Genomic DNA, 25,488 nt, shown 5'->3' with positions numbered 1-25,488 from the left:
GGGGGGGGGGGGGGGGGGGGGGGGGGACGGACCTGGCGCCGGAGCAGCGGAGACGATGCCGGAGCAGGTGAGGAGTGTTGCGAGAACAGCGTAGAGGAGCATGCGAAGGGTCGTCTCCGAAGCTATGGGAGAAGAGCGAGAGGAAAGAAGAAGAGGAGGGAGAGAGGCGGAGGACGAGGGAGATCACCTCGTACGCAGCTGCGCAGCTGGTCTCGTCGACCGGAGCGGCGAGCGCGTATGTTCGCTCTGGCGACACTACAAGCAGAGCCGTGCACGGGGAGAGCGTCAAACGTAGATGACGAGGCGAGTTTGGGAAGGTCAGCCACTCGGCAGCGACTCGTTGTCGACGAGGGAGGCAGAATCGACGCGCGCATACAGTCCAGAACAGTCCTCTGAAGGCAACCGCCCGCCTCGAGGGGACCAGGCGAAGTGTGAACTCAAACTGACATTCAACCAAGAAGATAACCAGATTCTATACCTCTCCCTCCCTCGCGCCCCGTCCCTCGCCCCCACTGCTCGGCCTCCGTTCTACCATTCCAACCATCTAGCGAGGTATTCCGACCGCAGGGAATAAGTCACGAAACTCCGCCGAGACGAGGCGAGGCGGCGGGGCGGGGGCGAATTAAGGCGGGCACTGAATAAGCGAGGCGAGACGAGCGAGACGAGACGAGACGAGGGTGGGTGAACGACATAGATGCGCGGAAATGCTGGGAGGAAACGATCGGAGGCGAAGGAGCGAAGAGGGACAGGCCGTTTAGAGGTCCTGCTGCTCGCGGCGGGAGAACTTGAGGCGGCAGCCGTCCTGCACGGGTCCAACATCAGACGTCAGCATCTCATCGAGCGATGTATGCAGGCAGCGCTGCGAGACCGCTAGTGGAACGCACCTTGGGGAAGAGGGTTGCGATGATCTGAATCTCGTCGCTCTCAGGCGTGCGCTCGTGCTCCCAGTCCATGAGCATCGCAGCCGAGCCGATGACGGCCGACATGTGCATGTAGACGTAGTTCTGGCCTACGAACGGGAGCAGGGAATGCGTCAGTCGTCGACTCTCCGACCCACGCCTGTGAGGCGAACGCGTCCGCGCCCGCGAGGGCAGCGAGACGCACCGATGCACTTGTGCGCGCCGGCACCAAACACAAGCCAGTTCTTCGAGTCTCCTCCATCGGCGTTCGCACCTCCCGGCATCCAGCGCTCGGGGATGAAGTCCTCGGGGTCGGGGTAGACCTCGGGGTCGTGAAGGGACTGCAATCGACCATCTCGTCAGCCTCAGTAGAGAGAGGGGAAGGGGAAGAAGGCGGGACGCACGTTCCAGAACGAAGGGATGATCATCGTTCCCTTCGGGACCGTGTACTCGTCGTTGATAGGGAAATCCTTCTTCGCGAGGTACGGAACCATGATGACCGGCGGGCGGTAGCGAAGGACCTCCTTGGTGACGGCGTTGGTGTAGGGCATCTGCTCGAGCCAGGCGAGCGACATAGGAGAGTCGAGGTCGCCCGCACGGACGCGGGACTGCTCTTCGCGGATCTTGGCGAGGACGGCGGGGTGGTCGGCGAGGAGCTGGAAGGCGAAGGTGATTGAGGACGACATGGCGTCTGCGCATCGGGTATTGCCTTAGTCAGCTTCGTCTGCCACAGCGGAAGCTCACCGACAGAGAGAGACCCGATGCGCACCTTGCGAGGCAAAGATGAACGAAAGCAACACGAGCGCCATCTCCTTGTCCGAGTACTCGCGGACCTTGCCGGCAATGATCTGCTCGACCCACGCATCAAGCAAGCAATCCGCCTCCTTTCCAGCCTTCATCGCCGCCTTCGAGTCCGCCGCAGCCTTTGAGAGGTGCTTGACGGCGACCTCGCGCGCCTTGCATGCGTTCCAGACCTTGGTGCCGGGGAAGGCGAAGGGGAAGTTGACGAGTTCGAGAGCCTGGGTGATGAGCCAGTACTTGTCGGAGATCTCCTGGGCGCCCGTCTCGGAGATGTACGAGCCGCAGAAGACGCGGAGAGAGGTCATCATGTTGAGGTCGCGGAACTTCATCTGGTAGGGCTGGAAACCGGGAGTCGAGTCGGCAAGCCACGAGTTGAAGAACTTGCGGTAGATCTGGTCCTGCACGCGGAGGTAAATCCTGTGGACATGGACGTGTCAGCAAATGCGGGGTTTGCGTGACCAAGGTGTACGCACTCGAGGGCCTTGGGCGTGAAGAGGACGTTCAAGCCCTTGCGGTACTCGTTGTGGACCTTGCCGTTCAGGAAGACCCAGTTCTCAGCTGTGCGAAAGAGCGTCAGCATGAGACCCGAAGAGCGAGGAAAGACGCCGCTACGCACGCAGGAGGATCTGCTTTGCCGAGCGAACGAGGCAAGGCTCGGTTGCGGAGGACGAGTTGAGGATCTTGCGAGCATAGTCGGTCGTCGAGGCAATGACGATGAAGCTGTCGCACGGCAAGCGGAGTTAAGAACGCGTACAAGAAGCCGGAGAATCCGAAGGGAGGGGAAGAAGCGAGGTGGACGGACATGTTGAACACGCTGCCAGGTAAACGCGTCTGATCAGCTTCAGTCCGAGATGCAGACTGTTGGAAGTGCACTCACGAGACGGAAGCGAGCGGCGTGGCCCATGCTGCGTGTGCGATGGCCAAGTTCAGCTTGTTTGACCTCGGGGTGCGCTCGCGAGAAGGACGCGGGCCTACATCGCTTGTACGCCTCCATCGTCGGGTTCAGCGACTCGGCAAACTGTCCAATGACGGGCTGTGGATCGCATACGCGCGCCAGGTCAGCCTCGGTCGATGTGTGCGCTGCGTCGGGCGCCATCTCGGCAAGTCGGGGCGCGACGAGGACAACGGCGGCGGCGACTCACGATCTGGAAGTTCTTGCCAGGGAGATGCCTCTTCCTGCTCCTCCATAGCGCCTGCTCTGCGATCAGCAGCGTCACGACGACCGCGACGAGCGATGTCGCGACCGTGGTCGGCGTGAACTGAGGGAGCTCGAGCTTGCCGCCGGTGAGGCGCTCGATGGCGTCGCCGAGCGCGGACGGGGTGGAAGCTGGCGCCGAGACGTACTGCGACGGCATTGTCGCGGTCAACGAAGCAGCAGAGCGAGCGAGAGAGCGCGAGCGCAAGTTGGACAACAAAGAGAGCGAACGAGCGAGGTGGCCTCACCCGCCGTCCACGCACGGCACACCAGCCGGGCAAGTCCGGGTGCTCGCTTCAGACTCGTACGACTGCACTGTCCTCATCTGAACAGCGTCCGGGCGAACCGGGGCGAGGGCGACGCTTGCCGACGCTGTTCTCTGCGCTCAGCTCATCACCTCGCGCTCGCTCACACCGCCTACGCTGCTGGGACGCGTTTCGAGGGTCTAAGGGGCGTGGCGAAGAATCTTGAAGGGTGTCCGACGCACACCGAGAGCCATCGGAGACGACGCCGGCGACCTGCTCCTCCTCGACTCGCCGCCGCTTCTTAACGTGCTCGACCTGACCAGCGATCCTGCTTCTTACTCAGGCCGGACGAGGCAGACACCCTGCTCCCTTACTGGCTCTCTCGGCGCCCAGAGCGGTTGTCGCTTGCGCTCCCGCCGGCTTCTCTTCCTCGCCTACCGAGCCGCGGTGACATGAAGATGCGAGATGCAGCGACAGAAGGCGTTACACAACGAGTGCTGGGTGCTAAAGGACAACAGAGGGAACGCGAGAGAACCGAAGAGAGAAAGCCACCTTCTCACCGTCGACTACCGACTCCACTGCGTCCCCCCTGCGTTCTTCAGCTTCTCCCTCCCCGGCTCACGATAAAAATCCTTCTCAGCCTTCTTCCCCTCGACCTCGCGACGCTTCGCCTGGTTGCTCCCCCCGCGACGCGCCATCTTCGCCCTCCTCTCGCGCTCATTCTCGTCCTCCTCCTCACTCTCATTCTCCTCCTCACTCGACTCCCCAGCCTTCGGATGATCCTTCCTCTTCTTCCCCTTCGCGCTCCGTCCAACATTGATGTTGACCGCCGGCGGAGTCGAGAAGCCGAACGCTTTGGCGACTTTCGCGAGGTCGAGTTGGGTCACGTCAAAGATGGTTTTGAGAGAGTACGAGGCGTAGGATTGGATATAGGCGCGGAAACCGTCGCGCGCGGATTGGTGGAGGTAGTAGTTCTTGGCGATGAGCTTCTCGAGCTGTGCGAACGATGAACCCAAGTCAGCCTTGCGAGGACCGCCGAGGAGATGAAGAGGACGAGCGACGCACCTGACCCTGCACGTTGGCAATCTTGTCGTTCGGGAAGCTGTACTCGTTGAGCGGGACCTTGGCGACCTTCAAGAACCTGAGGAATCCCAACTCGCTCGGCAAGAGGAACAACAAGCTCTTCCCCTGCTTGCCCGCGCGCGCAGTGCGTCCGACGCGGTGGATGTAGTCGCGAGGGTCGTCGGGCGGGTCGAACTGGATGATCCAGTCGACTTTGGGGATGTCGAGGCCGCGAGCGGCGACGTCGGTGCAGAGGAGGATGCCGGTGGGGGCGTTGCAGAACTCGAAGAAGGTGTTGGTGCGCTTTTGTTGCTTTTGCTTGCCCTGCGACGGCGCGACACAGCGTCAGCGACTCGAGCGTGGTGAGAGGGGAAGGGCGGAAACGCACGTGGAGGTCGAGGACGGGCACGTCAATGTAGTTGAGCAGTTCTCCATGGTACTGCACGCTCTTGCAGCTCGAGAAGAACACAATGACCTTCTTCTTGAGGTTCTTGCGGAGGAAGGTAAAGAGGAGGAGGAACCGCTTGTCCGAGTCGCACACGACGTAGCCTTGCTCGAGGTTGTTCGCGGTCGAGGTCTCGCTCTTCGTGTCGACGTTGATGTAGAGCGGGCCGGGGCGGAGGGAGACACGAGCGAGGTCGGTAACCTTGGTCGTCTGGGTGGCGGAGAAGAGCATTGACTGGCGGTTCTCTGCGGACCCCAGAACTCGTCAGTTTCGTCGGATTCACAGGTGCACTTGCGACGCACCTTTAGGCAGGAGCGCGACAATCTGCCTCATCTCGTCCTCGAACCCAATCTCGAGGATGCGGTCCGCCTCGTCGATGATGAGCGCGCGGAGGTTGCTGAAGACGAAGCCCTTCGTGTTCTGCGCACGCAAGTTACGTCAGTCAACATGTATCGCACGTGGAAAGGAACGTTGAGCGCACCTGCAGGTGATCAAGCAATCGTCCAGGCGTCGCAATGAGCAGGTTGACGCCCTTCGCGAGCTTCTCCGCCTCGGCCTTGCGGTTCGCACCGCCCATGACAATGGCGAAAGTCTGATTATGGTGCTCGCATAGCTCTTTGGCAACACCGAAGATCTGAAGGGCGAGCTCGCGGGTTGGGGTGACGACGATGGCGCCCGTTCCTACGAGTCGAAATCAACGTCAGCACGGATGGTAAGGGAAGAAGACATAGAGTAAGAGGACGAACCGTTCCGCGGCTTGAACTTGAGCCGGTGGAGCATCTCGATGGCGGGGATGAGGAAGGCGAGCGTCTTTCCCGAGCCCGTCTTTGCCGCACCGAGGACGTCCTTGCCCGCAAGCAGAGGCGGGATAGTCCTCGCCTGCACCTCGGTCATCTCCTTGAACCCCATGCCCTCGATCGCCTTCCTCGTTCCCTCGCTCAAGTCGAGCGACGAGAATGCCCGCGACTTGGGCTCGGGCGCCACCTTCGCTCCGGTCATGAGCGCAAGCGCATCTGATGCTGCGTCGCCTGACTGTGTCCCGTCCGCCTGCCCCTCGTGCTCGACCTCGAACGCGGGACCCGCATCGCCTCGTCCGTCGTCCTTGCGCTTCTTTGCGCCCTTGCCCTTCTTTCCAGCGTCCTCCTCCTCCGCCGCAGGCTCAAACTCGGGCTCAATCAACGGCTCGACGTCCTCTTCTGCCGGCTGAGCGGGCGTGGCGGGAGCGGGAGCGTTCGAGTCGGTTGTCGAAGCGGCGGCGCTCTTCTTGTGGGTGCGCTTGCGTTTGCGCTTCTTTGCCTCGATGGTGGCAGCCGACGTGCTCGCCACGGGTGCAGCGACAGCAGACATGGCCTCTTTAGCGAGTTGTGCGAGAGTGAAGTCGAGAGATGAAGCGGACCTTCGCGGCTTGAGCTCGAGGCGAAGTCGACGACATCCAAATGTTCAAGCGAGACTCGGTTTGTGTGGTATGAACACTCTATTGCGTACAATGACGGACTGCACAGATACCCAAACGACAACCCTTGATCACACCGTCAAGCGAACGCGACCCACCGCTCAGGCGGCCGTCTCCTCGACCTCCATCGCCGCAGCCTCCTCCTCCGCCTCGTCGATAGGTCCGACCGACGCCTTGTCACCGAGCTGACGCTGCAGCTCAGAAGCCGGTGTCGTGAGAGCCGTGTCGATGCCGGCGCCGGTCGACGACGCGGCAGACGAGCGCGAGTCCTCCTTGTCGGCCGAAGCAGAACGAGGCGACGACGCGGCGTCGTCTTCCTGGGCGTCGGCGACCGGCGCAGGCGCAGGGGATGGCGACTTGGCCTTCGCCTCCTCCGCAACAGCGGGAGACGCCTCCTTCTCCTTCTCCGGCTCGGGCGAGACCTGACGCTCCTTGCTAGGCGAGTCGTCCTGCGGCTCGGGCGTCGCAGCCTCCTTCTCCTTCGACGACGACGAGGCGGGCTTGACCTTGACCGGGCTAGGCGTCGTCTCGCGCTCGTCGTCGCTGTCGTCGTCCAGCTGCATCGCCTCAACCTTCTTCTCCATCTCCTCCCCCTTCTCCTTCTGCTTCGTCTCCTTCTTAGCGACCGGCGCAGCAGGCTCCGCAGCCTTCTCAGCCGGCTTCTTCCCAAAGAACCGTCCCAGCGTCGACTGCTTCCTCTTTGGCGACTCGATCACGACGCCGATGAAGGACGAGCGGGCCTTCTTGAACGCCGGCTGGGCGGGCGACGACGGCTTCGACTTGGGCTTGGAGGAGGTCGAGGCGGCAGGAGCTTTGCTCGTCGAGGCGCGCTTGGAGGGCGGTTCGTCCTCCGATTCGTCCTCGTCCGAGTCGGCGATGCGGCGCTTCTGCAGGCGCACGGCGAGTCAGCGACAAGCTTGAAAATCATGGAGACGATCGGGAGACGCACCTTGCTGACCGCCTTCTTCGGCTCAGGCGCCTTAGCCTTGCCCTTCCCCTTGTTCTTCGCCGACACAACGACCTTCTCCTCCTCCTCCTCCTCCTCCTCCTCGGAGCTCGAGTCGAGGACAAGAGGCTTGCCAGCACTCGCCATGCGACGCGGTAGCTTTTTGGGCGGGGCGGCGCGGCGTGGAGGAGCATCGGAATCGTCGTCCGAGGCGGAGAAGTCGTCTTCGTCCTTGCGCTTCTTCTCGACGCGCGAGCGTTTCTGTAGGCGATGATGAGCGTTAGAAGCCGGAGCTGTCACAAACGAGACGAGACGCGAACGCACCTTGGGCCGCTCGTCCTCGCTCTCCGTGTCCTCCTCGAGGCTCATCTCGTCTTCCTCCTCGTCCTCCTCACTCTCGTTCGCCTCGACCTCTTCGTCATCCGAGATGACGACAGGCTTCGCCTTGCCCTTCTTGGCCGGGACAGGCTTGACCTTCCTCGCCGCCGCCTTCTTGACCTGGCGCAGCATCTCGCCATCCGACTCATCGCTGCTCTTGGCGTCTCCATCGCTCCCAACCGCCTCCACCTCACTCTCCTCCTTCTTAGCCTTCTTCGCACCCCCCTTCTTCGTAGCAGGCGCCCTCCCCTTCCTCTCCCACTTGCCCTCCTTCGAGCGCAAAGGGTTCACGATTTCGCCCCGCTGGGTAGGCTGGGTCTTCATCACCTCGTCGACGTCGCAGTCGTTGCGCTCTGAGAAGGTTGGGACGTCAAGCGTCGCATGCGTGAGGAGGTGGACGACCCGAGCGGTCTTGAGCTGGCCGTAGCGGTGGATACGACCGATCGCCTGCGTCGCGAGGCTGCGTCCGGAAGCCAAGGAACGGAGTTAGTCGCAGAAGGAGGACGAGGCAAGAGGTTGCCGAACGCACGCTTTGTACTTGGCCTTCGAGTCAGTGAGGAGAGGCGAGACGAAGAACGCCCAATTGGCGATGGTGAGGTTCGCGCCGGACGACGACGAGTCGGTCGCGCGGAGGAGGAGGACCTTTGCGCCGTTGGCCGACTTCTTCTGGAAGGCCGTGAGCAGGTTGGATTGCTGGACCGATGTGCCCTGTAGGATCGTCGTCGGAATCTTGTAGACGCTGAGCGCCTCGTGAACCTTGTCGAACAAGTCGTCAAACTGAACAAAGACGAGGACGCGGTCGTCCTCCGGCGTCTGCTGGATGAGCGTGACGAGCGTCTCGAGCTTGTAGCCAAAGTGGCCCGAGTCGCGGTCCGTGCCGAGCGACTCGGCCGTGAGGATGTTGAGCTTCTGGACGAGCGCGCCGCAGCCCGGGTGGATGCACTTGTTCCAGCGGGCGTTCTCCTCGACATCGGCGAGCTTGCCGTGGTGGCCGCAGCACGAGAGGATTGCGAGCGTGTCCTTCTCGGCGGCCTTGTCGTCCTCAGTCGTGCGGAGGACGGTGCGGACGGTGTCGAAGTAGCGAGCTGAGCGGAAGCGGCCGACGAGTTCCCTCGCGAGCTTGTTGAGGGTGACGACCGAGTCGCGGATGACGACGGTCTGCTCGATGGCCCATTCTGTCGCGTCGAACCCCTTCTCCTTCTTGTCCTTCTCGTTCATGAAGCGGGCGATGTACTTGGGCAGGGGCTTCGCGTTGTCCGGCGCCTTACCGATGCCTTCGCTGTCGCAGCCGACGGCTTCGGCCAGTTCCCGCAGGCACTTGTCGGCGTCCTCGTCGCCGAAGCCGTCCTTGAAGAGCCTCGAGACCCACTGCGCAAAGTGGAACGTCGGGTTCTCGAGGAAGTCGTAGAAGTCCTTGGCGAGGGCTCGGCGGTGCATGTACGCCGATGCGAGGATCTGCTGCTTGACCTGCTCCTTGCAGTCCTCGAGCTGCTCCTGGCGGAGCTCGGCGATGAAGTCGCAGACATCGGGAGCGTGCTCGCCCTTGAGCTTGTCCTCGTCGAGGTCGAGCGAGAAGTGCGAGCAGCGCTTGAGGAGCGCCTCTTCGGGCGTCTTGCTCTGTCCGAGCGCCTCGCGGAGACGCTTGTCGCGGTCGGACTGCTTATCGATGTTGATCTTGGCGAGTTTGGCGAGGTTCGGGTCGATCGAGTACAGGTGGTGCTCGAGTTCGCGGTAGATGGCCATCTCGGCGCCGGGGAGGCGGACGCCGACGAGCTCCGTCTCGATAGGGATCTCGTCGATCTCGGCCTTGTTCTGGCGGGCAAACTGGTCGAGGACTGCGAGAGAACGGGCCGTCAGTCAAGCACTGACCACGACGCTCAGAGGACCACTCACATCGCTGCGCGACCTTGTTGCGACGGATATGCCAGTTCTTCGTCCTGACGTCGACGTAGGAGCGGAACTTCTCGGCGGCCGTCGCGTCCTTCGTGCGGACCTTGACCATGTCGGCGACGCCCTCGGTGTCGTCGTCGATACCGAGGTGAATGTTGAGGAGGTTCGAGATCCTGGGGAGAGGGTTAATCAGCTCGTGTCGAGCGGGCCGGGAGAGACGACAAACGCACGACTTGATTTCGGAGAAGTCACGCATGGGCGGCGTTCCCGACAGAATCCAGCGAGCGCGGCCGCGGCACGAGTGGATGCCGACCAGCGGCGAGCCATCGGTGTAGCTGAACTCGTCGAGGACGACGCGAGCCCACGAGAAGAACGAGAGCGGCGGGGCCTTGAGTTTCGTCCAGTTCTGGCCCGCTTGACGGAAACCCCAGTCATCGTCGCCCACGTTCGCAGAGCGAGTGAACTTGACGTCCTTGACAGAGGGCAGCGGCTTCGCCTTGCCCTTTGCCTTGGCGTTCTGCAGATGAGAGAAGGTCAGCGCGAATCGTCAGATCGCCGGAGGGACGGCAACACTTACAGCCTTGTGCCGGCTTTCGGGAATGAACGTCTCGCTCTCGAAGTCAACGTCGCGGGCCTTGCGAGCCTTGTCCAGCGCGACGTGGGCTGCCGAGGCGCCCTTCATGCGGATGCGCCTGACCTGGTCGCCCATCGCCTCCATCGCCTCGTCCACGGCGTGGCGGAAGTAGCGGCCAGCCTTGGCGTCGTAGCGGATGTCGCGCTTGCTGGCGGCAAAGTCGGCGAGAGCGCACCAGTAGGGGCCCGACGTGAAAAGCGACTCGGCGACAATCACGATGTCGACCTCCTGGAACTGCTTGATCGTGTACTTCTTCAGGTCGGTCTGACTCTGGATCGTGATGACGCTGAGAGCCGGCTTCGTGAACTTCTTGACCTCGTCTTTCCACTGGTTGACGAGGTGCTTGGGGACGACGATGAGCGTCGCCTTGATCGGCACGCGGTCCGTCTCTTCGGGGAGATCTCCGTCCACCTCCTGGCGCGACGCGATGAGGGCGAGCGTGATGGCCGTCTTGCCGTACCCGACGGCGTCAGCGACGACACCACCGCGGATCTCGACCTCGCGAGTCGCCTTGGCCTCGGCGTACCAGCCAAGCTGAGGAAGAAGCGCCTCGGCGACTTCCTCCTCGACCCAAGGCTTCGGGTTCGCCTCCTGCTCGATCATCCACCAGAGCGAGCGGAGCTGCTCCGGGCGGAGCTTGCACTTGGGGTTCCAGTCCTCGGGGTTTGCCGCCTCGGGGTTGTTGCGGTTGCTCGTGAGCTCGAAGACGGGCGACGACTCGTTACCGAGGTCGGTGCTGACGGACGTCAAAAGACGCCATTCGACTTTGGGTGCGGCGGGCGAGAAGTGCTTGAGGGACGCGGCGGGGAGCTGGGAGAGCGCGCGGTGGGCGAGACTGGCAGCGTTGAGACCGATCTTGAGCTGCAAGTCGCTGCCGACGTGGCGCGTGTGGATGATGATGGGCGACGGGCGGTCCTTGAGAGCGTTCTCGTAGCGGGCGGCCTCTTGTCCGTCTTCACGCGCGATAACGCTGGGCGACCAGGCCTCCTTCTTCCCGCCGCGGAGACTGAGCAGCTTGATCCACTGGATCGAGGGCATGACGGGCGCACAACGTGCGCAGGTATGGTTGGGGATGCTGCCCGTTGCGACCGACTGCCACTCCTGGAGGGCCTGCCAGTTGGGGATGCGCGAGAGCATCCATCCGAGCTTGGAGAAGACCTCGGCGCCCTGGTGCTGGAGATCGACTTCGTGCCACTTTTCAGTCGCCCAGACGGGCGAGGGAGACTTGGCGAGCGGGACCGTCGCGGTGAGGAGCGTCTCGGCCTGCGAGCACTGCCCAGTCGAGACGGAGAGCTCGAAGCCGGTCTGGATCGTCGAGAACTTGCTCGTCTCGTTGACGTCGGCACCGCCGGGCGCGATCTTGGCCTGCTCGAGCACCATCCAGGTCGTCGGGATGTCGATGGACGGCTCGGGGTCGACCTCGTCGCTGACGACCTTGGGCGTCTCGTCCTTTCCGCCGCCGGTCGTGTGGAAGGGGTTGAGACGCCAGGACGGCTGGAGCGAGGCGAGGAGCGCGCGAGTGCCGGTGACGCGGAGGCAAGTCTCGGCAAAGACGAAGCGGTCGTGGATGTTCTCGAGGTAAGGCGACGGGTCGAAGAAGAAGTAGAGAGGCTCGTCGTTGTCCTTCACATCGACGCGGCGGTAAAGGGCGTGCGTCGCGGTGCCGCACTTGTCCTCGCGCTCGTACTCGCCGTCAATCTGGCGGTCGATCACGTCCTTGCCGCTGCCCTTGAGCGACATCTTGATGCGGCGGGGACTCTTCTCCTCAAGGAAGTCCTCGAGCTCGAGACGGGCGCGCCACGACTTGTTCTTCGACTCGGCATCGTCGCCCTCGTCGAACGAGAACTGCATCTCGACCTTGTTTGCCGAACCGACGAGCGGGACGTTGAGCGACCACGAGCCGTCGAAGAGGTCCGTCTGGCCGGGGGGAACCTTGAGGCGCGCGATGGGCTGCTCGAAGCGCTGGCGGAGCGGGTTGAGCGTGCCGAGCTCGGCGGGAGCGGTGACGAAGATGCGCCACTCGATGTGCGTCTGACCGAAGAAGAGCTCGAGGCGAGCGCGCTCCGAGCCATAGACGGCCGTCCAGAAGTCGCGGCGGGTGAGGTGGTGGAAGTGAAACTCGGCGCCCTTGAGCGCCTCGTCGATGACATCGAGGTAGCGCTCGACGACAGCCTTGTCGGTCTTGGCGCCCTTCTTCTCCGTGTCCTCGACGAGCTTGGCCATCGCGTCGCGCTCAAAGCCGGGGACCGTAAAGCGCATGGGGAGGAGGTCGCGCAAGTCGGCCGCAAACTTGGCCGGCGACTCGCGGTCGACCGTCTCGGCGACAAAGCGGTGCTCGGGCTTGCCCTTGTGCGCCTCGCACGACGAGTGACCGCAGCCTTGGCAGGTGTAGATCTTGTGCTCCGAGACGTCTTCGGGTCCTTCGCAGGTGCACTTGCGTGCGCTGCGGTGCGCGCGGTCGAGCAGGTCTGCGGGCGAGGGCTTGAACGAGGCGAGGTCGACGGGGTGTTCGGCGAGTCGGTCGGCGCCGCGGAAGCGCGCCTCGAGCTCTTCCTCCGTCGGCTCGGGCTTGTCCTCCTTCTTCTTCGGGCGCATCACCTTGTCGCCCTCTTCGTCCTCCTCGTCCTCATCCTCCTCCTCACTCTTCTTCTCAACCTTGTCAAGCTTGTCGCCAGCAAGGAGGAGCGCACTCAACATCGCCGTCCCAACAACCGTACTGGACATAGCGTTGCCCGCCAAATCCGCCAACTGATCGGTGCTCTCACGCGTGAGGAGCAACTCATCGATGGGCAATCCCTGGAGCGCGAGCGCCTCGAGTCCGACGACGGGTCCGCCGCGGTCGGTAAGGTAGGGGATCATGTTGGGCGTCAGGCAGGGGGTGATGCCGAACAGCTTCGAGGTCGTCGTGCGGTCGACGTTTTGCGAGAGGTTCCAAATCGCCGACTTGTAGTCTGCTCGCCATACTCGTCAACTCGGCGCGGTCATGCGGGAAGAGGGAGACGGGGACGCACTGATGTCGACGCCGAGCTTGGCCTGGCGGAGGTACGAGATGTCCATCAAGTCGAGCACACGCTCCGTCTGCGCCTCGGCCCAATCCTGCCACGCTCCGTCGGGCAACGTCGGTTTCCCCCCATTGTCCTGCCAATCCGTGAGGGGCCTCCTCTGGCCCAACTTCTCCTTCTGCCTCGCAACCGAGTGTCGGACTTCGCACCGTCCCCAATCGACCGTATCGCGCTTCTTGCCATCGGCGCTGATACGCTGGTGCGAGAGTTCCTGGCGCGCGCGGTGGGTGCGTGGGTCGTCCGAGTGGAGGAGGAACGCTTCGGCGGGAGAAGAGGCAGGACGCTCGTTGATCTTCATCAGCTCTTTCCACTTGGCTGCGAGAGTGCCGGCGCCGCCGAACGCGTCGGACGACTTGGAGATCTCCTTCGGGAACGCGATGAGGTCTGCGGGACGAGTTCAATCCTCCTCATCAGCTTCTCCTCCTACAAGTTCCGACCGAGGGTTTGAACGGCAACTCACAAACGCGCGTCCTCGTGTGCGGGATATAATACTTCTTCGTGTCGAGCCTGCAAAACTCTGCCGAGTAGTTGATCTCTGCGAAGTTCTTGACCATGTCGCCCCAAGGCGCCGTGCAGACGTTCTCGAGGATGACGATCTTGGGTCGGTGTTTGTCGACCCAGCGGTACATGCCGAAGAAGGTGCGGCCTGCGAGCGAGTGAGCGAGCGATGTGAGCGGGTTTTGGGAAGGTCGAGGAGAAGGGAAAGGACGAACCGGACTCTCCGCCGTCCGTGATGCCTTTCTTGATGTTGTTGAGGTTCGAGTAGTCGATGCAGGACGTGCCGGCGACACTGCGGGAGATTAGCAAAGTCAGGAGCGTGTACAGACATGCAGAACGGGTGGAAGGGACGCACAGCATGTCGGCGTTGCCTGGGACGTCGGCGAACGCTCCGTATGCCGTGCGAGCTTGGTCATTCGGGCTGCGAGCGGCGGATCGAGCGAGGGAGATCAGGTCCAAGTTCTTGAATCTCCAAGGAGAAGGAAGCGAACGCACAGCTCGGTCACGTCGCGGAAGAGGAGGGGCGGGGCAAAGTTGCGTTCGATGTAGGCCTGCTTGAACGGCTCGATCTCTGCCGAGAAGATGTGGTCGACCTCGGCCTTGATGCCCTTCTGCGCCTCCAGAGCGCGGAACATGAGGCGGAGGGCGAGGATAGGCGACTCGGTTCCCGAACACATAGTCGCGACGCGCAGGGGTCGTCCGAGGTTCGACATGACCTTGGAGAGCTTCTCGGCGTTGCGCTCGACGATGTGTGAGAAGATGTCTTCGAGTTTGTGCATCGGGGGGAGGGAGAGGTTGAGGAGGTTGTCGGACCGGCCGCCCGTGCCGGTCCTGCCGCCCGAGTCGACGTCGTCCGAGTCGACGGACGCGGCGCGCTTCTTGCCTCGGGGCGCCATGGCGTGCGGGAGTAGGGTTGGCGGAAGGAGAGTAGGTCGAGGGGAACGGGTTCCGGAGGTTGGGCGGGCTCAGACGGGGAAGCTAGTCGCGTCTACCGTTTCTGCGTCGAGAGTGCGGCCTGTCTGGCGCTACGATGTGCGGCGTGGGTCGAGAGCGAGTCGCGTCGAGAGCGAGGGTGGAGAAGCACGCGCGGGAGGGCGCCGAAGCGCGTGCGAGGTTCGCGCGCTGGCCGTGAGCGTGCAAGCTGTCTCCCCGAGACGGTCCGCGCTGTCAAACCGAAACGGGCGAGTGTGAGAGCGAGAGCGTTGCCGGCGGAGAAGAAGTCGCGCCGTGAAAGAAGACGCGTTCGGCGGTGACAGGGGGAGCTGCTGGACACGCTGGCTTGTGTTCTAGAGAGTGTGCAGTGCTAGAGTAGAACACCCTTACAAAGTAGAACTCACTTGACCAGGTAAGGTGAGGAGGATAAGAGGACGACTTCCACCTCGACCACCTCCTCAAGTTGCTCAGACTGCTTCCGGTGCAGCACAGCCAGACTCATAAACTACTCACACACACGCTACACCCATCCACCGACTTACTCGAGTGTAAGCGGGACCTCGTCCTCGTCGCCTCCGCACCGCCGCGAGGTCAACCCACACTCGCTCACCGCTCTCGCACGATGAGCAACAACTCAAACTTCCTAGACGTCAGTCAACACCTTGCTACTTCACACGCTCGCTCAGCCTGCGCCGCGCGCCGTTGCTCGCGTCTTGCTCGTCATCCAGTTCACTGACCCTCGCTCCTTCTCCTCCTCCTCTCTTCCTACGCCCTCCGAACAACCGATCAACTGCGGGAATGGGATCGCAACGGAGCAGAAGGCGTGCGAGATCGTCAAGCAGGCGATCGATGCGGATGTCAAGCAGGAATGGAACGAGGCGTTCAAGCTGTACAAGTGCGTCCACTATGCTCTCCTTCACCTGCGTGAAGCTAATGAGGATCGTTGGGCAACCAGGAACTCGCTCGACTACTTCAATATGGCGTACAAGTGTGCGTGCTCGGGGAGACGGTCTCCTCATGGGTCTCTTGCTGAGGCAATCAATCCTCTTGCCTTTCCTCGCTGACCCTGTTCCGTCCCCTCGCCTCGCACAGACGAGAAGAACCCGAAACTCAAGGACCTGATCCGCTCCAAAGTCGAAGAGTACCTCGAGCGCGCCGAGAAGCTCAAAGACCACATCCAGGCGTCCGAGGCGAAAGCCAAGGCTGATTCGCAGGGCGGTGGGAAGGCGATTAGTGGAGGGGGAGGTGGGGCGCAGGCGAAGAAGGGAACGGGGGACGACGATGATGCCGATACGAAGAAATTGAGGGACGGGTTGTCCAGTGCGTCCATTCGTCTCTCGCTTCTTCTGCGAGATGTCTCGGATGGAACTAATCAGCTGTCGCACAGGCGCCATCCTCTCCGAAACGCCCAACGTGCGATGGGAAGACGTCGCCGGTCTCGAACAAGCCAAAGAATCCCTCAAAGAAGCCGTCATCCTCCCCATCAAGTTCCCCCACCTCTTCACCGGCAAACGCACGCCCTGGCGCGGAATCCTCCTCTACGGGCCGCCGGGAACGGGAAAGAGTTTCCTCGCCAAGGCAGTCGCGACGGAGGCGAAGAGCACGTTCTTTAGTGTTAGTTCGTCGGATTTGGTCAGCAAGTGGATGGGTGAGAGTGAGCGGTGCGTCGAGCATGGTTCCCTCTGTCTTTTCTGGGACCGCCTCACTCCCAACCGGGACTGACGGATCGAGTCGTACTGTCGCACAGGCTCGTCAAGCAGCTCTTCGCCATGGCGCGCGAACACGCCCCCTCCATCATCTTCATCGACGAGATCGACTCTCTCTGCGGAACACGAGGGGAAGGCGAGTCCGAAGCCTCGCGGCGAATCAAGACCGAGTTTCTCGTCCAGATGAACGGGGTTGGGAACGACCAGTCGGGTGTGTTGGTGCTCGGTGCGACGAATATCCCGTGGGCGCTGGATGTGGCTATCAAGCGACGGTACGTTGCGCTCTAATTCGAGCCAATCGGAGTGTGACGAGTCGCCGCTGACACGCCTCGTCCCCTCGCACGCAGATTCGAAAAACGCATCTACATCCCCCTCCCCGACCCCGCCGCACGCGTCAAGATGTTCCACCTCAACATCGGCACGACCCCTTGCCATCTCTCACAGGCAGACTACCGCAAGTTGGCCGAGATGACGGACGGTTACTCGGGTTCGGATCTGGCCGTCGTCGTGAGGGACGCGTTGATGCAGCCTGTGAGGAAGGTGTTGAGTGCGACGCATTTCAAAGAGGTGCGTCCGCGTTCCCAACTCTCTCCTCGCGAGAATTGGCGACTGATCCTTGCGGATGATCTCGGTACACAGGTCCCCGTACCAGTCGAAGCAGAAGACGGTTCCTCACAAACAGTGCGGAAACTCACGCCTTGCTCGCCTGGCGACAAGGGCGCGAAGGAGATGACCTGGAACGACGTCAACAGCGACGAGTTGCTCGAACCGCCTTTGTGAGTTGGGTTGTTCCTCTCTTCCGTACCGATGCAGCGATCATCAGTGCATGTACACACCTACTTGCGTAGCGTCCCCACTGTTGTGGATCCCAGCGAAGGCACGGAAATTGGCGCTTACTCCCTCCCCCGCGACTTCGCAGGACCTACAACGACTTTGTCCGCGCCGTCCAGTCCGCCAAGCCGACCGTCACGCAGGAGGACATCAAGCAGCATTTGGTCTTTGCGCAGGAGGGCGGGAGCGAATGTGAGTGCCGCCGAACGCTTGCCTTGAACGAAACTTCCCAAGCTTTGCAGGGCCTGTGGCTGACGGCCGGACGACTCCCGCAGGATCTTGCAATGCTTCAGCGCCCGTTTATGCAGCAGCAGATGCGCGTCCAGGCTGACCCGACTTCGGACCGCATCTCGACTCGCCTCACCCTGCCCTTCTCCGCCTCGCCTTCGCCCTCATTCGCCCTTCTCTCCTTTCTGTATTGCTTCCCAGCCTGTTGGCAACTGTCGTCATACCATTCCAGCGATCTTCTGCGGCTATCGAAGCAGAGTTGAGGCGAGGCGTGCGTGCTTGCTCGAGGAAAAGAGGCGAGCGACGCTTCCACGGCTTCGTTTGCTCTGGCGGCAGTGCGCAAGTCTCGCTGTGAGCTATACACTACGCCACAAGCAAGCCAGAGTCCACCAAACCGCGAGCGAGCGCGCTGCCCCCTCGAGCGGGACTTCGAGAACAGCTTGCGCGGCCGCCCTCGCTTCTCACGCGCCAACTTCGACCCACGCGGCCTCGCGTAAGCGCTGACGAGGCCCCTTCCCCACTTCGAGCACCGCACAAGCCTGCACAGTGCGCTTTCTCTCCTTCACAACCCTTTCTCGCCTGATGATCTCACCCTTCCTCGACGACAGTTGGCACAGCTCTCGCGGCAGATTCGCTGAGCCGCCAGACGACAGTGCGTCCATCTTGATCGCTTGCGTGGTCTGCTGGCTGGACTGCACGCTGCGACGGGCTTCTCTCGCTCGCTCGTGTGGGGACGACGAACCTGGACCGATGCTCGACAGGCAGCTGACCTGCTTGCTTCTTTGCGTTCCCACAGTGGAAGATGATGCGATTCAGGTTGACTCGCCCGAGCAAGAACCCTTCGACGAGTTCGACGACGACATTGACGAGGAACTGATCCTCCCCGGCACTCCCTCCCCAGCCTTTGAGCGCGCAAACCCGTTCGATGCACTCGGTCGAAAGTCGCTCTCGCCCCAGCCGAAGAAGCGGAGGAGGCTTGTCAGGCCGAAGGAGAAGCCCAGGAGGGAACAGCTCGATTATCCCGAGTCGCTCCCGTACGAGACGGAGTCGCTTGAAGAGATGGACCGCAAGTTGGAGGAGATTGTCAGAAGGTTGATTGACTGCGTCAGGGCGAAGGACTAGTGCGTGCGGTCTTGCTGTTTGAAGGGCAGGAGCGGTTGCTGACCCTTGCTTCTCCTCCTTGCAGCGACGTTGGCTTCGTTCGTGCGTCCAGCGAGCCCACCTATGCGTGTTTGTCGCTGATTAATGGCCCGCACAGAATGGAACCACCGCCTCGAGTGCTGGATGTCGCTCAAGTACCCGATGAAGCGCGACTTGCGGGCAAAGTTGGCGAAGATGTACTTCGAGCTGTCCCGTGAGTATCATCCGCTTTGCTTTTCTCTGTGAGATGCTGAGATATGAGCCCCACAGTTCTTCCCGGCATGGACGCCCGCCTCGTTGACCTGGCCGTCAACATGGCCATCTCGCTCCTCGAGCCGAAGAAGCGGATCGACATCTCCGACCTGCAGCTTCCCTGGCGGCAGCTCTACGCCGTTCTCGAGAAGGAGCTCTTCCCGAAGCAGCGCAAAACGGGCGTGACGAACGTCTCGACAACGCTCCTCTCGCTCGTCGAGTACTCGCAGCGCTTCTTCCCGCCTCACGAGATCCCCGCCATGCTCGCCGCCTTCCTTCCCCGCCTGAACCCGCAACTCAACTCGATCATCGCCTCGCAAGCTTTCTGCACCCACTTCCTCCCGACCTCACACCCGCAGTACTACCTCCCCGCCGTCTTCAAGCTGTGGGAGGCGTTCAGCTCTGAGATTTACGACGAGCAGTGGCTCGACTTTGTCGAACGCCTCGCAGTGCTTCACGTCGACCCGCGCGTCTCGCACCCAGACATCGTCGACGAGCTGCGGCAGATGGCCAAGGACGCAGGCGAGTACGTCGAGGAGAAGCCCAGGGTCGAGGACTTGCTCGAGGAGCACACGTACAGTCACCGCAAGACGGGCATCCCGGCGTACATCTTCGGAATGCAGGATGGCATGACAACGCCTGGAGGGTCGCCTGCCCTGCCCAAATGGCGCGGAATCCGCAAGGATGTCGGCATCTTCACCGAGCAGCAGTTCGCCTTCATCATGACCAAGTGCTTGCGGGCGATGGGTGCGTTTCGAGCGTTACTGGAGACGTCGTCCTTTCACTGACATCCAGTTTTGCAGGCGTTCCTGTCGGCGGCGGTACGAAGGCTGGTGCGTCCGGAGTCGCGGCATCCGACTTTGCGACGCAGGACAGCGCCGCTCACGGAGTCGCGCTCACGATGAAGCGGCCGACCGAGAAGCTTGGCTCCTTCGCCGCCGTCATCGTCTACTCGATGGCCGCCGACGCACGACCTTCCGGCTCGACCCCGTTCGGCTCAAAGGCGCCGTCTCGCAGCGGCTCACGCAGCAATTCGCCGACACGAGGAGCGAAGGCGCCTGCGATGGACGGCCCGAACGGCCTGCTCGGCGCAGTGTTCGGCGAAAAGAAGGAGCGCTCGTACCTTGGTGGCTCGAAGGCGCTCGATGCGCTCGCGAAGCTCATCCAGGCGACCGAAGGCTACTTCCACCCCTCGAACTATGGCAAATGGGCGCCCTTGCTCGGCCGCTTCCTTCAGAACGTGACGTGGGAGTTCCTCAAGCGGTGGACGGAGGAGCAGCGGAGCGACTGCCGCACACCGAGCGAGTGGCGCCTCACGCCCGAGATCCGCCGCGAGTTCGTCAAGACGATGCGGACCGTCGCCCTTCTTTCGATGTTCTCGCGCGACCCGATCACGATCTCGAATGCGCAGGCGGCGCTCAAGACGATGGCGCTGCTCGAGCCGGATCTCGTCATCCCTCCTCTCCTCGAGCGAGTGTACCCAAGTCTCGAAACCCTGACGGAGACCCACCGCACGACCGCCTGCATCACCGCTCTCTCCACCGTCTCCCCGCCAATGATCTCCCGCTCCAACTATCCCGCCGGCGCGAAGAACCTCATTCCGCTCCTCGAACTCTGCTTGCCCGGCCTCGACGTCAACGACCCGATCAAGACCATCTCCACCGCCATGTTCGTAATCCAGTCGTGCTCGCAGGTCGTCATCGACGACTTGACCCGCCCGGAGCTGCAGCTCGACGGGGAGGGCGAGTACGGCATGTCGCTCGACACGGTCGCGACGGCGTCCGAGGTGCCGACGATCGCGCTGGACGAGGACGGGAACGGCGATGGCGTCAAGCTTTCGAAGCGCGAGGAGGACGAGGCGCTGAGAACGATGACAGCGGGCTTCCCGGACTGGGTGTCGAACTTTGTCCGGGGCGTCATGGCTGTCTTTGAAGCCTTGCCGGAGCCTGGAAAGGGCAATCGGAACGGCGGCAAGATGGAGGACCAGATGACCCAGACGCTCATCGTGAGTCGGGCATCCCGCTACTACATACGCCTTTGCGCTCCACTGACATGAGTTCCGTATCAGGCCGCCTGCGACTTTGTCTGCGCCCAGCTCTCGCCGCACATGTTCGACCTCGCGCTCGACATCGTCTTCAACGAAGTCTCGAACAACGTGCGCACCAACTCGGCCCGCGCAACCTCGCAGCTCGTCTCGTGCTTCGCCCGCTCCGACTCGAAGAAGACGCTCGCCAAGTTCTTCCGGCTCTGCGACATGAAGATCCGGCAGGAGATGGAGAGCGGGTCGGGCAGTACGCGCTCGACAAGGACGAATAATCCCATCGAGAGCGACGCAACGCTGCATTGGTGGATCGGCCTCCTGACGGCGTGCGTGACAAATTCGGGCGAAAACGTGCGTCGACTTCTGTCTCTCTAACTGACGGAGTGTGAGTGCGAGCTGACCTTCGCCTCCTCTTCGCAGATCCTCCGCTACAAGGCCGAGGTCAAGTCCCTCGTCCAGTTCCTCGTCGAGCACGCCAAGAGCGAGACCAGCTACACCACGACGGCGCGGGTCCTCTCGATCTTGCTTATGACGCTCACAAACACCTGGGTGCGAGACTACCGCTCGGTTAACGCCGATGACTGGCGAAGCGAAGGTGAGCTGGAGTTCCCACGGCGAAGCAAGCGCGCGCTGACATTGCCGTTCCTCGCAGAGTTCCGCAAGCGCTCGCACGAGACCTGGGGTCGGCTCTACAAGGTCAAGGACGTCAAAGTCGAGTGGCACGTATCGACGCAGGAAGAGATCGACTTTGCGGTCGAACTTCTCCGCGACATCGTCGTCCCGATTATGGACAAGCTCGACGCGCTCCTCGCAGAAGCGAAGGAGGACGACAAGCTCCTCAGCTTGCAGTGGGTGAACGACTTCTGCCGCGTATGTTGCGTTCCCTACGCCGCGACTGCAAATGGACTGACACGTCCTTCCGGCAGTTCTGCAACATCCTGCGGGCCTCTCTGTCCGGCATCCCCAGCTTCGTCCTGCTCGGCCCGCCGAAAGACCTCGGCGAACCCGCAAGCGATGCGGGCGACGAGGTTCCCGAGTTCATCGACCACCTTCCTCGCTGCAACATCGGCCTTCCCCTCAGCGACGCAAACGACCCTCGCCACGCCTTCGTTGCCGACATTCGCACGCGCGCAGGCGAATTCCTCCACAACGCCGTGCAGACGTTGAAGGTCTCGCAGCAGCAGGACACGATCGACTGCATCAAGATGGTCGTCGCAACAATTCGCACGCTCGAACTCGACTACCCGACCGACTCGAACCACCACAGCACCGTCAAGAAGAGCTATGAGTTCGCTTTGAACGTCTCGCGCGTCACACGGAACCAGAAGGAGTTCCCGCGTTTCGTCTGGGTCCGACGAGCGAGCCTCTATCACGCCTCCCGCCTCCGCATCAACAGCTTCTACCGCAAGCGATCGAAGCTCGACGACCTCCTCATCCACGACCTCTGCGAGCTCTCGCTCAGCGTCTACCTCCAGGTCCGCAAGTCGGCTCAGAAGGGGCTCGACTCGATGAGTGCGTCGAGCTTGCTCTCAACTTGCATCATTCGGTTGCTGACTCCCCCTCCGGCCGCAGTCCACTACTTTGACGGCACAAGGACGCTCATCTACCCCCGTCTCTTCGACGCGCTCAAGCGTATGTCGAGGTCGTCCCGACTTGGCGCTTTGCCGAGTCTCGCTGACACCGCTCTGCCTCGCCAGCCGGCACGGACCACGACGTCATGAAGGGTGCGCTGTACGTCCTCGGCTCGAAGGCGCCACAAAATTTCGCCATCCTCGACAGTCGGCTGTGGACTCCGTACCTTCTCGCCATCCTTGGCTGCCAGCATCAGGAGCGACCGTCGGTCCAGAACCTGGTCCGTAGCGTCACGCACGACTTTATCATTCGCACCGGCGAGCCGTCTACTCTCAAGAACACGGTCGAGTCCGAATCGCTTCAGCAGGCGGCGGACAGCGTTGAGGAGATGATCTCGATCGTCGAGGACCAGGATCTCGTCGAGCGTGTTGCGCAGAAGGTCCAGGGGCGCACGGCACAGAAGAATGCGGCTTACGACCAGCTGGTACGGCGAAACGCCCACCCGCCTTGCCGAAGACATACTGACGAGTCGGCGCGCAGATTCCCGAGCTCTTGCGCCTCGCCAACGACCCGAACACGCATTGGCGGTACAAGCTCACTTGCACCCGACTCTTGCGCGCGTTCATCCGTCGGGACCAGCCTCAGCGAACGACAATCGCGAGCTACATGGCGCAGCAGCTCGTGTCGGAGCTTCCGAACCAGCGCACGCACTCGATGCTCGCGCTCACGAAGATTCTCCACTTCATCAAGCTGCGCACGACCTGCAGCGGGTCCGACGAGTGCCTCCTCCTCCAGAAGACGTCGAATCCGCTCCGACGCAAGGTCGAGCTCGAGCGCCCGTTGCCGCCCGACTTCACCGCGAAATTCATCGCGAGCTTCACGGAACCGCTCTCCAAGGACACCAAGCTCGTCGACAAGGGCAACACCGGCGGCTGGCTCGTCTGGGGCGACTCGATCGACTATTACGAAGTTCCGCCGGAGGAAGGCTCCGTGTTCGACTGGGATCACTCGTCGCAGGAAGCGCTCGACCAGCTTCGGGCCATCGTTTTGCAGCCGTCGTGGTGGGACACCTTCGTCGGCCACCTCGCCATGGAGAAGAGCATCGACGTGCGTGTGCTCGCTCCCTATATGCCGGCCGTCGCTGATTCGTCTCGCATTTTGCAGTACCTCGCCGCCGACGTCTGCATGCTCATCAAGTCCATCTTCCAGGTGTTTGAGGACGCGCCGTGCCAGTGGGTTCTTCCGGCCGTCGACGACCTCCTTGCGGACCCGGCGAACCGTCACAAGCAGCGCGCGGCCGGCGAACTCGTTGGTGGTGAGTTTGGCATCCTCGCACATCTTGCGGTCCGCGTCTGACGGACCTTTATCGCAGGTATGATCCGCGGCAGCAAGCACTGGTCGCTCAGGAAGCAGCGCATGCTGTGGGACTGGCTCGGCCCGAAGCTTCCATCCATCTTCGAGAAGAACGTGACTCCCGAGACGCAGACGGCCTGGGAGATGTGTGCCGAGTGTGCGTGCCCGCCCTTACTCCACTCGTAGCGAAGCTGATTTTTCTCTGTCTGCTCAGACATCCTCAACGCCCGCGACCCGCGCCGCAACAAGCCGCTCGTCGAGTACATTACCTCGCTCAAGATCGACGAGGAGTCGTCCGAGGCGTTCAATGTCTCCAAAAAGCAGGACCTCGTCGGCACGGCAATGAAGGCGCTCGGCTGGCACTTCACGCCGTGGGCCAACGGATACATCGAAATGTACCTCGCCAACATCGCCCACCCGTACCAGGAGGTCCGCGGCGCCGTCGCCGACAACCTCCGCACGCTCTGCGAGCAGCTCCTCTTCCCGTCCTACGGATCGGTCGAGCAGTTTATCCGCGACTCGCAGCGCGTTTACGACGACCGGGCCATCCGAAGCCTCGTCGCCGTCGATGACAAGTACGAGGCGCGTATCGACGACATCGGCCGCCGCTTGACCGAATGGCGAGCCGAGCGCAGGCCCGCCAGCGAGGGAACGTCGACGTACGACAAGGCGAGCATGACGGTGCTTACCTGGATTTGGGGCAGCATCAGCGAGGTCCGGACCAGCTCGGCTTTCCCGTTCATCACGAAGCTCCTTCCGGAATTCTTCCGCATGCAGGAGAGCACCGACAACCAGGTGCGCCCCGCTTACAGATTCTCGTCGGCAGAAAGGCGTCCCAATCAAGCTGACTGTCGCCTTCCTCCGCAGGAACTGAGCCGCATGGCCGGCCGCGTCCTCCTCGCGTGCGCCGCCCTTCAGTTCCCTCAACACCTCGTCGCGCCTCTCATGAAGCAGTTCATCTCGCTTCTACGGGACTCGCCGAGCTGGCGTGTCCGCCTCGACGTCCTCCTTCCGCTGCAAGGTGTGTCTCGCCCGCCGCCTGGCTCATGCCCGACCTCGCTAACCGAACTTCGTCTGCAGTTTTCTACTACCATCACCTCTTTTTCCTGAGCGACGGCATAATCACCGAGCTGATGGACCAGCTCTGCGACCTGCTTCGCGACCCGAAGATCGAGGTTCGCGAGGCGGCGGCCTCGACCCTGTCCGGCATCATTCGCTGCTCGCAGCGCAGCGCCATTGTCTCGCTCATCAGTCGCTTCATGAAGACCCTCCGCTCGACGAAGATCCCGAAGCGGCGAGATGCGCAAGGCAACGAAGTCGCTGGCTACCAAGACGCCCTCGTCACAGCTCGTTTGTTGCGAACTCCTTGGTCGCCTTCCGTCTCAGCTGACAGGTTTATTGCCGCAGACTCGGCCGTCCTCGGCGTCTCCTCGCTCATCAAGGCCTTCCCCTACGAAGTCCCGCCGTTCATCCCGTCCATCCTCATCGAATGCATGTCGAAGCACGCGGCGTCGCCGCCTCCCCTCTCAACGACAGTCCGCACGACGCTGGCCGATTTCAAGCGAACCCACCAGGACTCGTGGGAGACGGACCAGAAGGCCTTCACGGCGGAGCAACTCGCCGACCTGCACGACCTCCTTGGCCACGGCTCCTACTGTACATTCACCTCATCGTCTCGCTCAAGTCGCCTCGCTGACCGTCGTGTCGCCTGCAGACGCATGACCCTGTCCAGCACGCAATCGTCGCACGCTCGCAGTTCTCGCAATCCTATTTCTCGCCTTCCCGCACTCTGCACCTCCTTGTACCCGCACACCTGTTGTAACTCGGAACGAAGTCGGCACGCAGACCTGCAGATGCTCGGGCGAGACTTGGCAGAGCGAGCAAAACGTCCATGCGTTGACAGAGGTATACAGCATCTGACAGA

The 25,488-nt window shown here is 62.3% G+C and overlaps 6 protein-coding genes across 6 annotated transcripts in view; 2 read left to right on the top strand and 4 right to left on the bottom strand.

The window, feature by feature from the left end:
- Positions 1–102, bottom strand: part of RHTO_01253 (uncharacterized protein) — a gene marked incomplete at both ends in the record, with an annotated part of 2,595 nt that extends 2,493 nt beyond the window's left edge. The window contains one exon of the mRNA XM_016414936.1: positions 33–102. Within this exon, the coding sequence (XP_016273157.1) occupies positions 33–102 (70 nt within the window). The remainder of the gene's footprint in view (positions 1–32) is intronic.
- Positions 103–754: 652 nt separating this feature from the next.
- RHTO_01252 (C-22 sterol desaturase) lies at positions 755–3,055 on the bottom strand (the record flags this gene model as incomplete). Its single annotated transcript, XM_016414935.1, has 11 exons — positions 755–802; positions 885–1,009; positions 1,105–1,240; positions 1,304–1,590; positions 1,669–2,117; positions 2,174–2,258; positions 2,317–2,420; positions 2,503–2,514; positions 2,578–2,605; positions 2,676–2,733; positions 2,843–3,055. 11 exons carry the CDS (start codon positions 3,053–3,055, stop codon positions 755–757), a joined length of 1,545 nt encoding a protein of 514 aa, XP_016273156.1.
- A 651-nt stretch (positions 3,056–3,706) lies between these two features.
- RHTO_01251 (ATP-dependent rna helicase has1) lies at positions 3,707–5,994 on the bottom strand (the record flags this gene model as incomplete). Its single annotated transcript, XM_016414934.1, has 6 exons — positions 3,707–4,135; positions 4,206–4,526; positions 4,591–4,892; positions 4,950–5,067; positions 5,129–5,328; positions 5,394–5,994. 6 exons carry the CDS (start codon positions 5,992–5,994, stop codon positions 3,707–3,709), a joined length of 1,971 nt encoding a protein of 656 aa, XP_016273155.1.
- A 207-nt stretch (positions 5,995–6,201) lies between these two features.
- On the bottom strand, positions 6,202–14,404 carry RHTO_01250 (DNA repair protein rad8; the record flags this gene model as incomplete). The annotated part of the gene is made up of 12 exons (XM_016414933.1): positions 6,202–6,987; positions 7,050–7,307; positions 7,371–7,884; positions 7,954–9,259; positions 9,318–9,487; positions 9,545–9,831; positions 9,892–12,899; positions 12,960–13,394; positions 13,471–13,656; positions 13,724–13,800; positions 13,864–13,929; positions 14,004–14,404. The coding sequence occupies 12 exons, from the start codon at positions 14,402–14,404 to the stop codon at positions 6,202–6,204; spliced, it is 7,494 nt and encodes a 2,497-aa protein (XP_016273154.1).
- A 659-nt stretch (positions 14,405–15,063) lies between these two features.
- Positions 15,064–17,255, top strand: RHTO_01249 (vacuolar protein sorting-associated protein VPS4; the record flags this gene model as incomplete). The annotated part of the gene is made up of 10 exons (XM_016414932.1): positions 15,064–15,090; positions 15,170–15,336; positions 15,397–15,431; positions 15,534–15,761; positions 15,829–16,102; positions 16,189–16,419; positions 16,495–16,714; positions 16,787–16,923; positions 17,067–17,170; positions 17,254–17,255. Coding segments are annotated over 10 exons (1,425 nt in total).
- Positions 17,256–17,857: 602 nt separating this feature from the next.
- Positions 17,858–25,286, top strand: RHTO_01248 (proteasome activator subunit 4; the record flags this gene model as incomplete). Its single annotated transcript, XM_016414931.1, has 20 exons — position 17,858; positions 18,003–18,327; positions 18,393–18,409; positions 18,465–18,560; positions 18,617–19,345; positions 19,402–20,603; positions 20,667–20,990; positions 21,060–21,234; positions 21,292–21,509; positions 21,566–22,151; positions 22,212–22,271; positions 22,337–22,695; positions 22,752–23,318; positions 23,376–23,526; positions 23,584–23,721; positions 23,779–24,359; positions 24,432–24,585; positions 24,645–24,914; positions 24,972–25,220; positions 25,279–25,286. Coding segments are annotated over 20 exons (6,210 nt in total).
- Between the last annotated feature and the right edge of the window lie 202 nt (positions 25,287–25,488).

Source organism: Rhodotorula toruloides (assembly GCF_000320785.1).
Source record: "Rhodotorula toruloides NP11 unplaced genomic scaffold Scaffold12, whole genome shotgun sequence".
NCBI lineage: Eukaryota > Fungi > Basidiomycota > Microbotryomycetes > Sporidiobolales > Sporidiobolaceae > Rhodotorula > Rhodotorula toruloides.
Note: the sequence above shows the minus strand (reverse complement) of the source record. Positions and strands in the feature narration are given on the sequence as shown.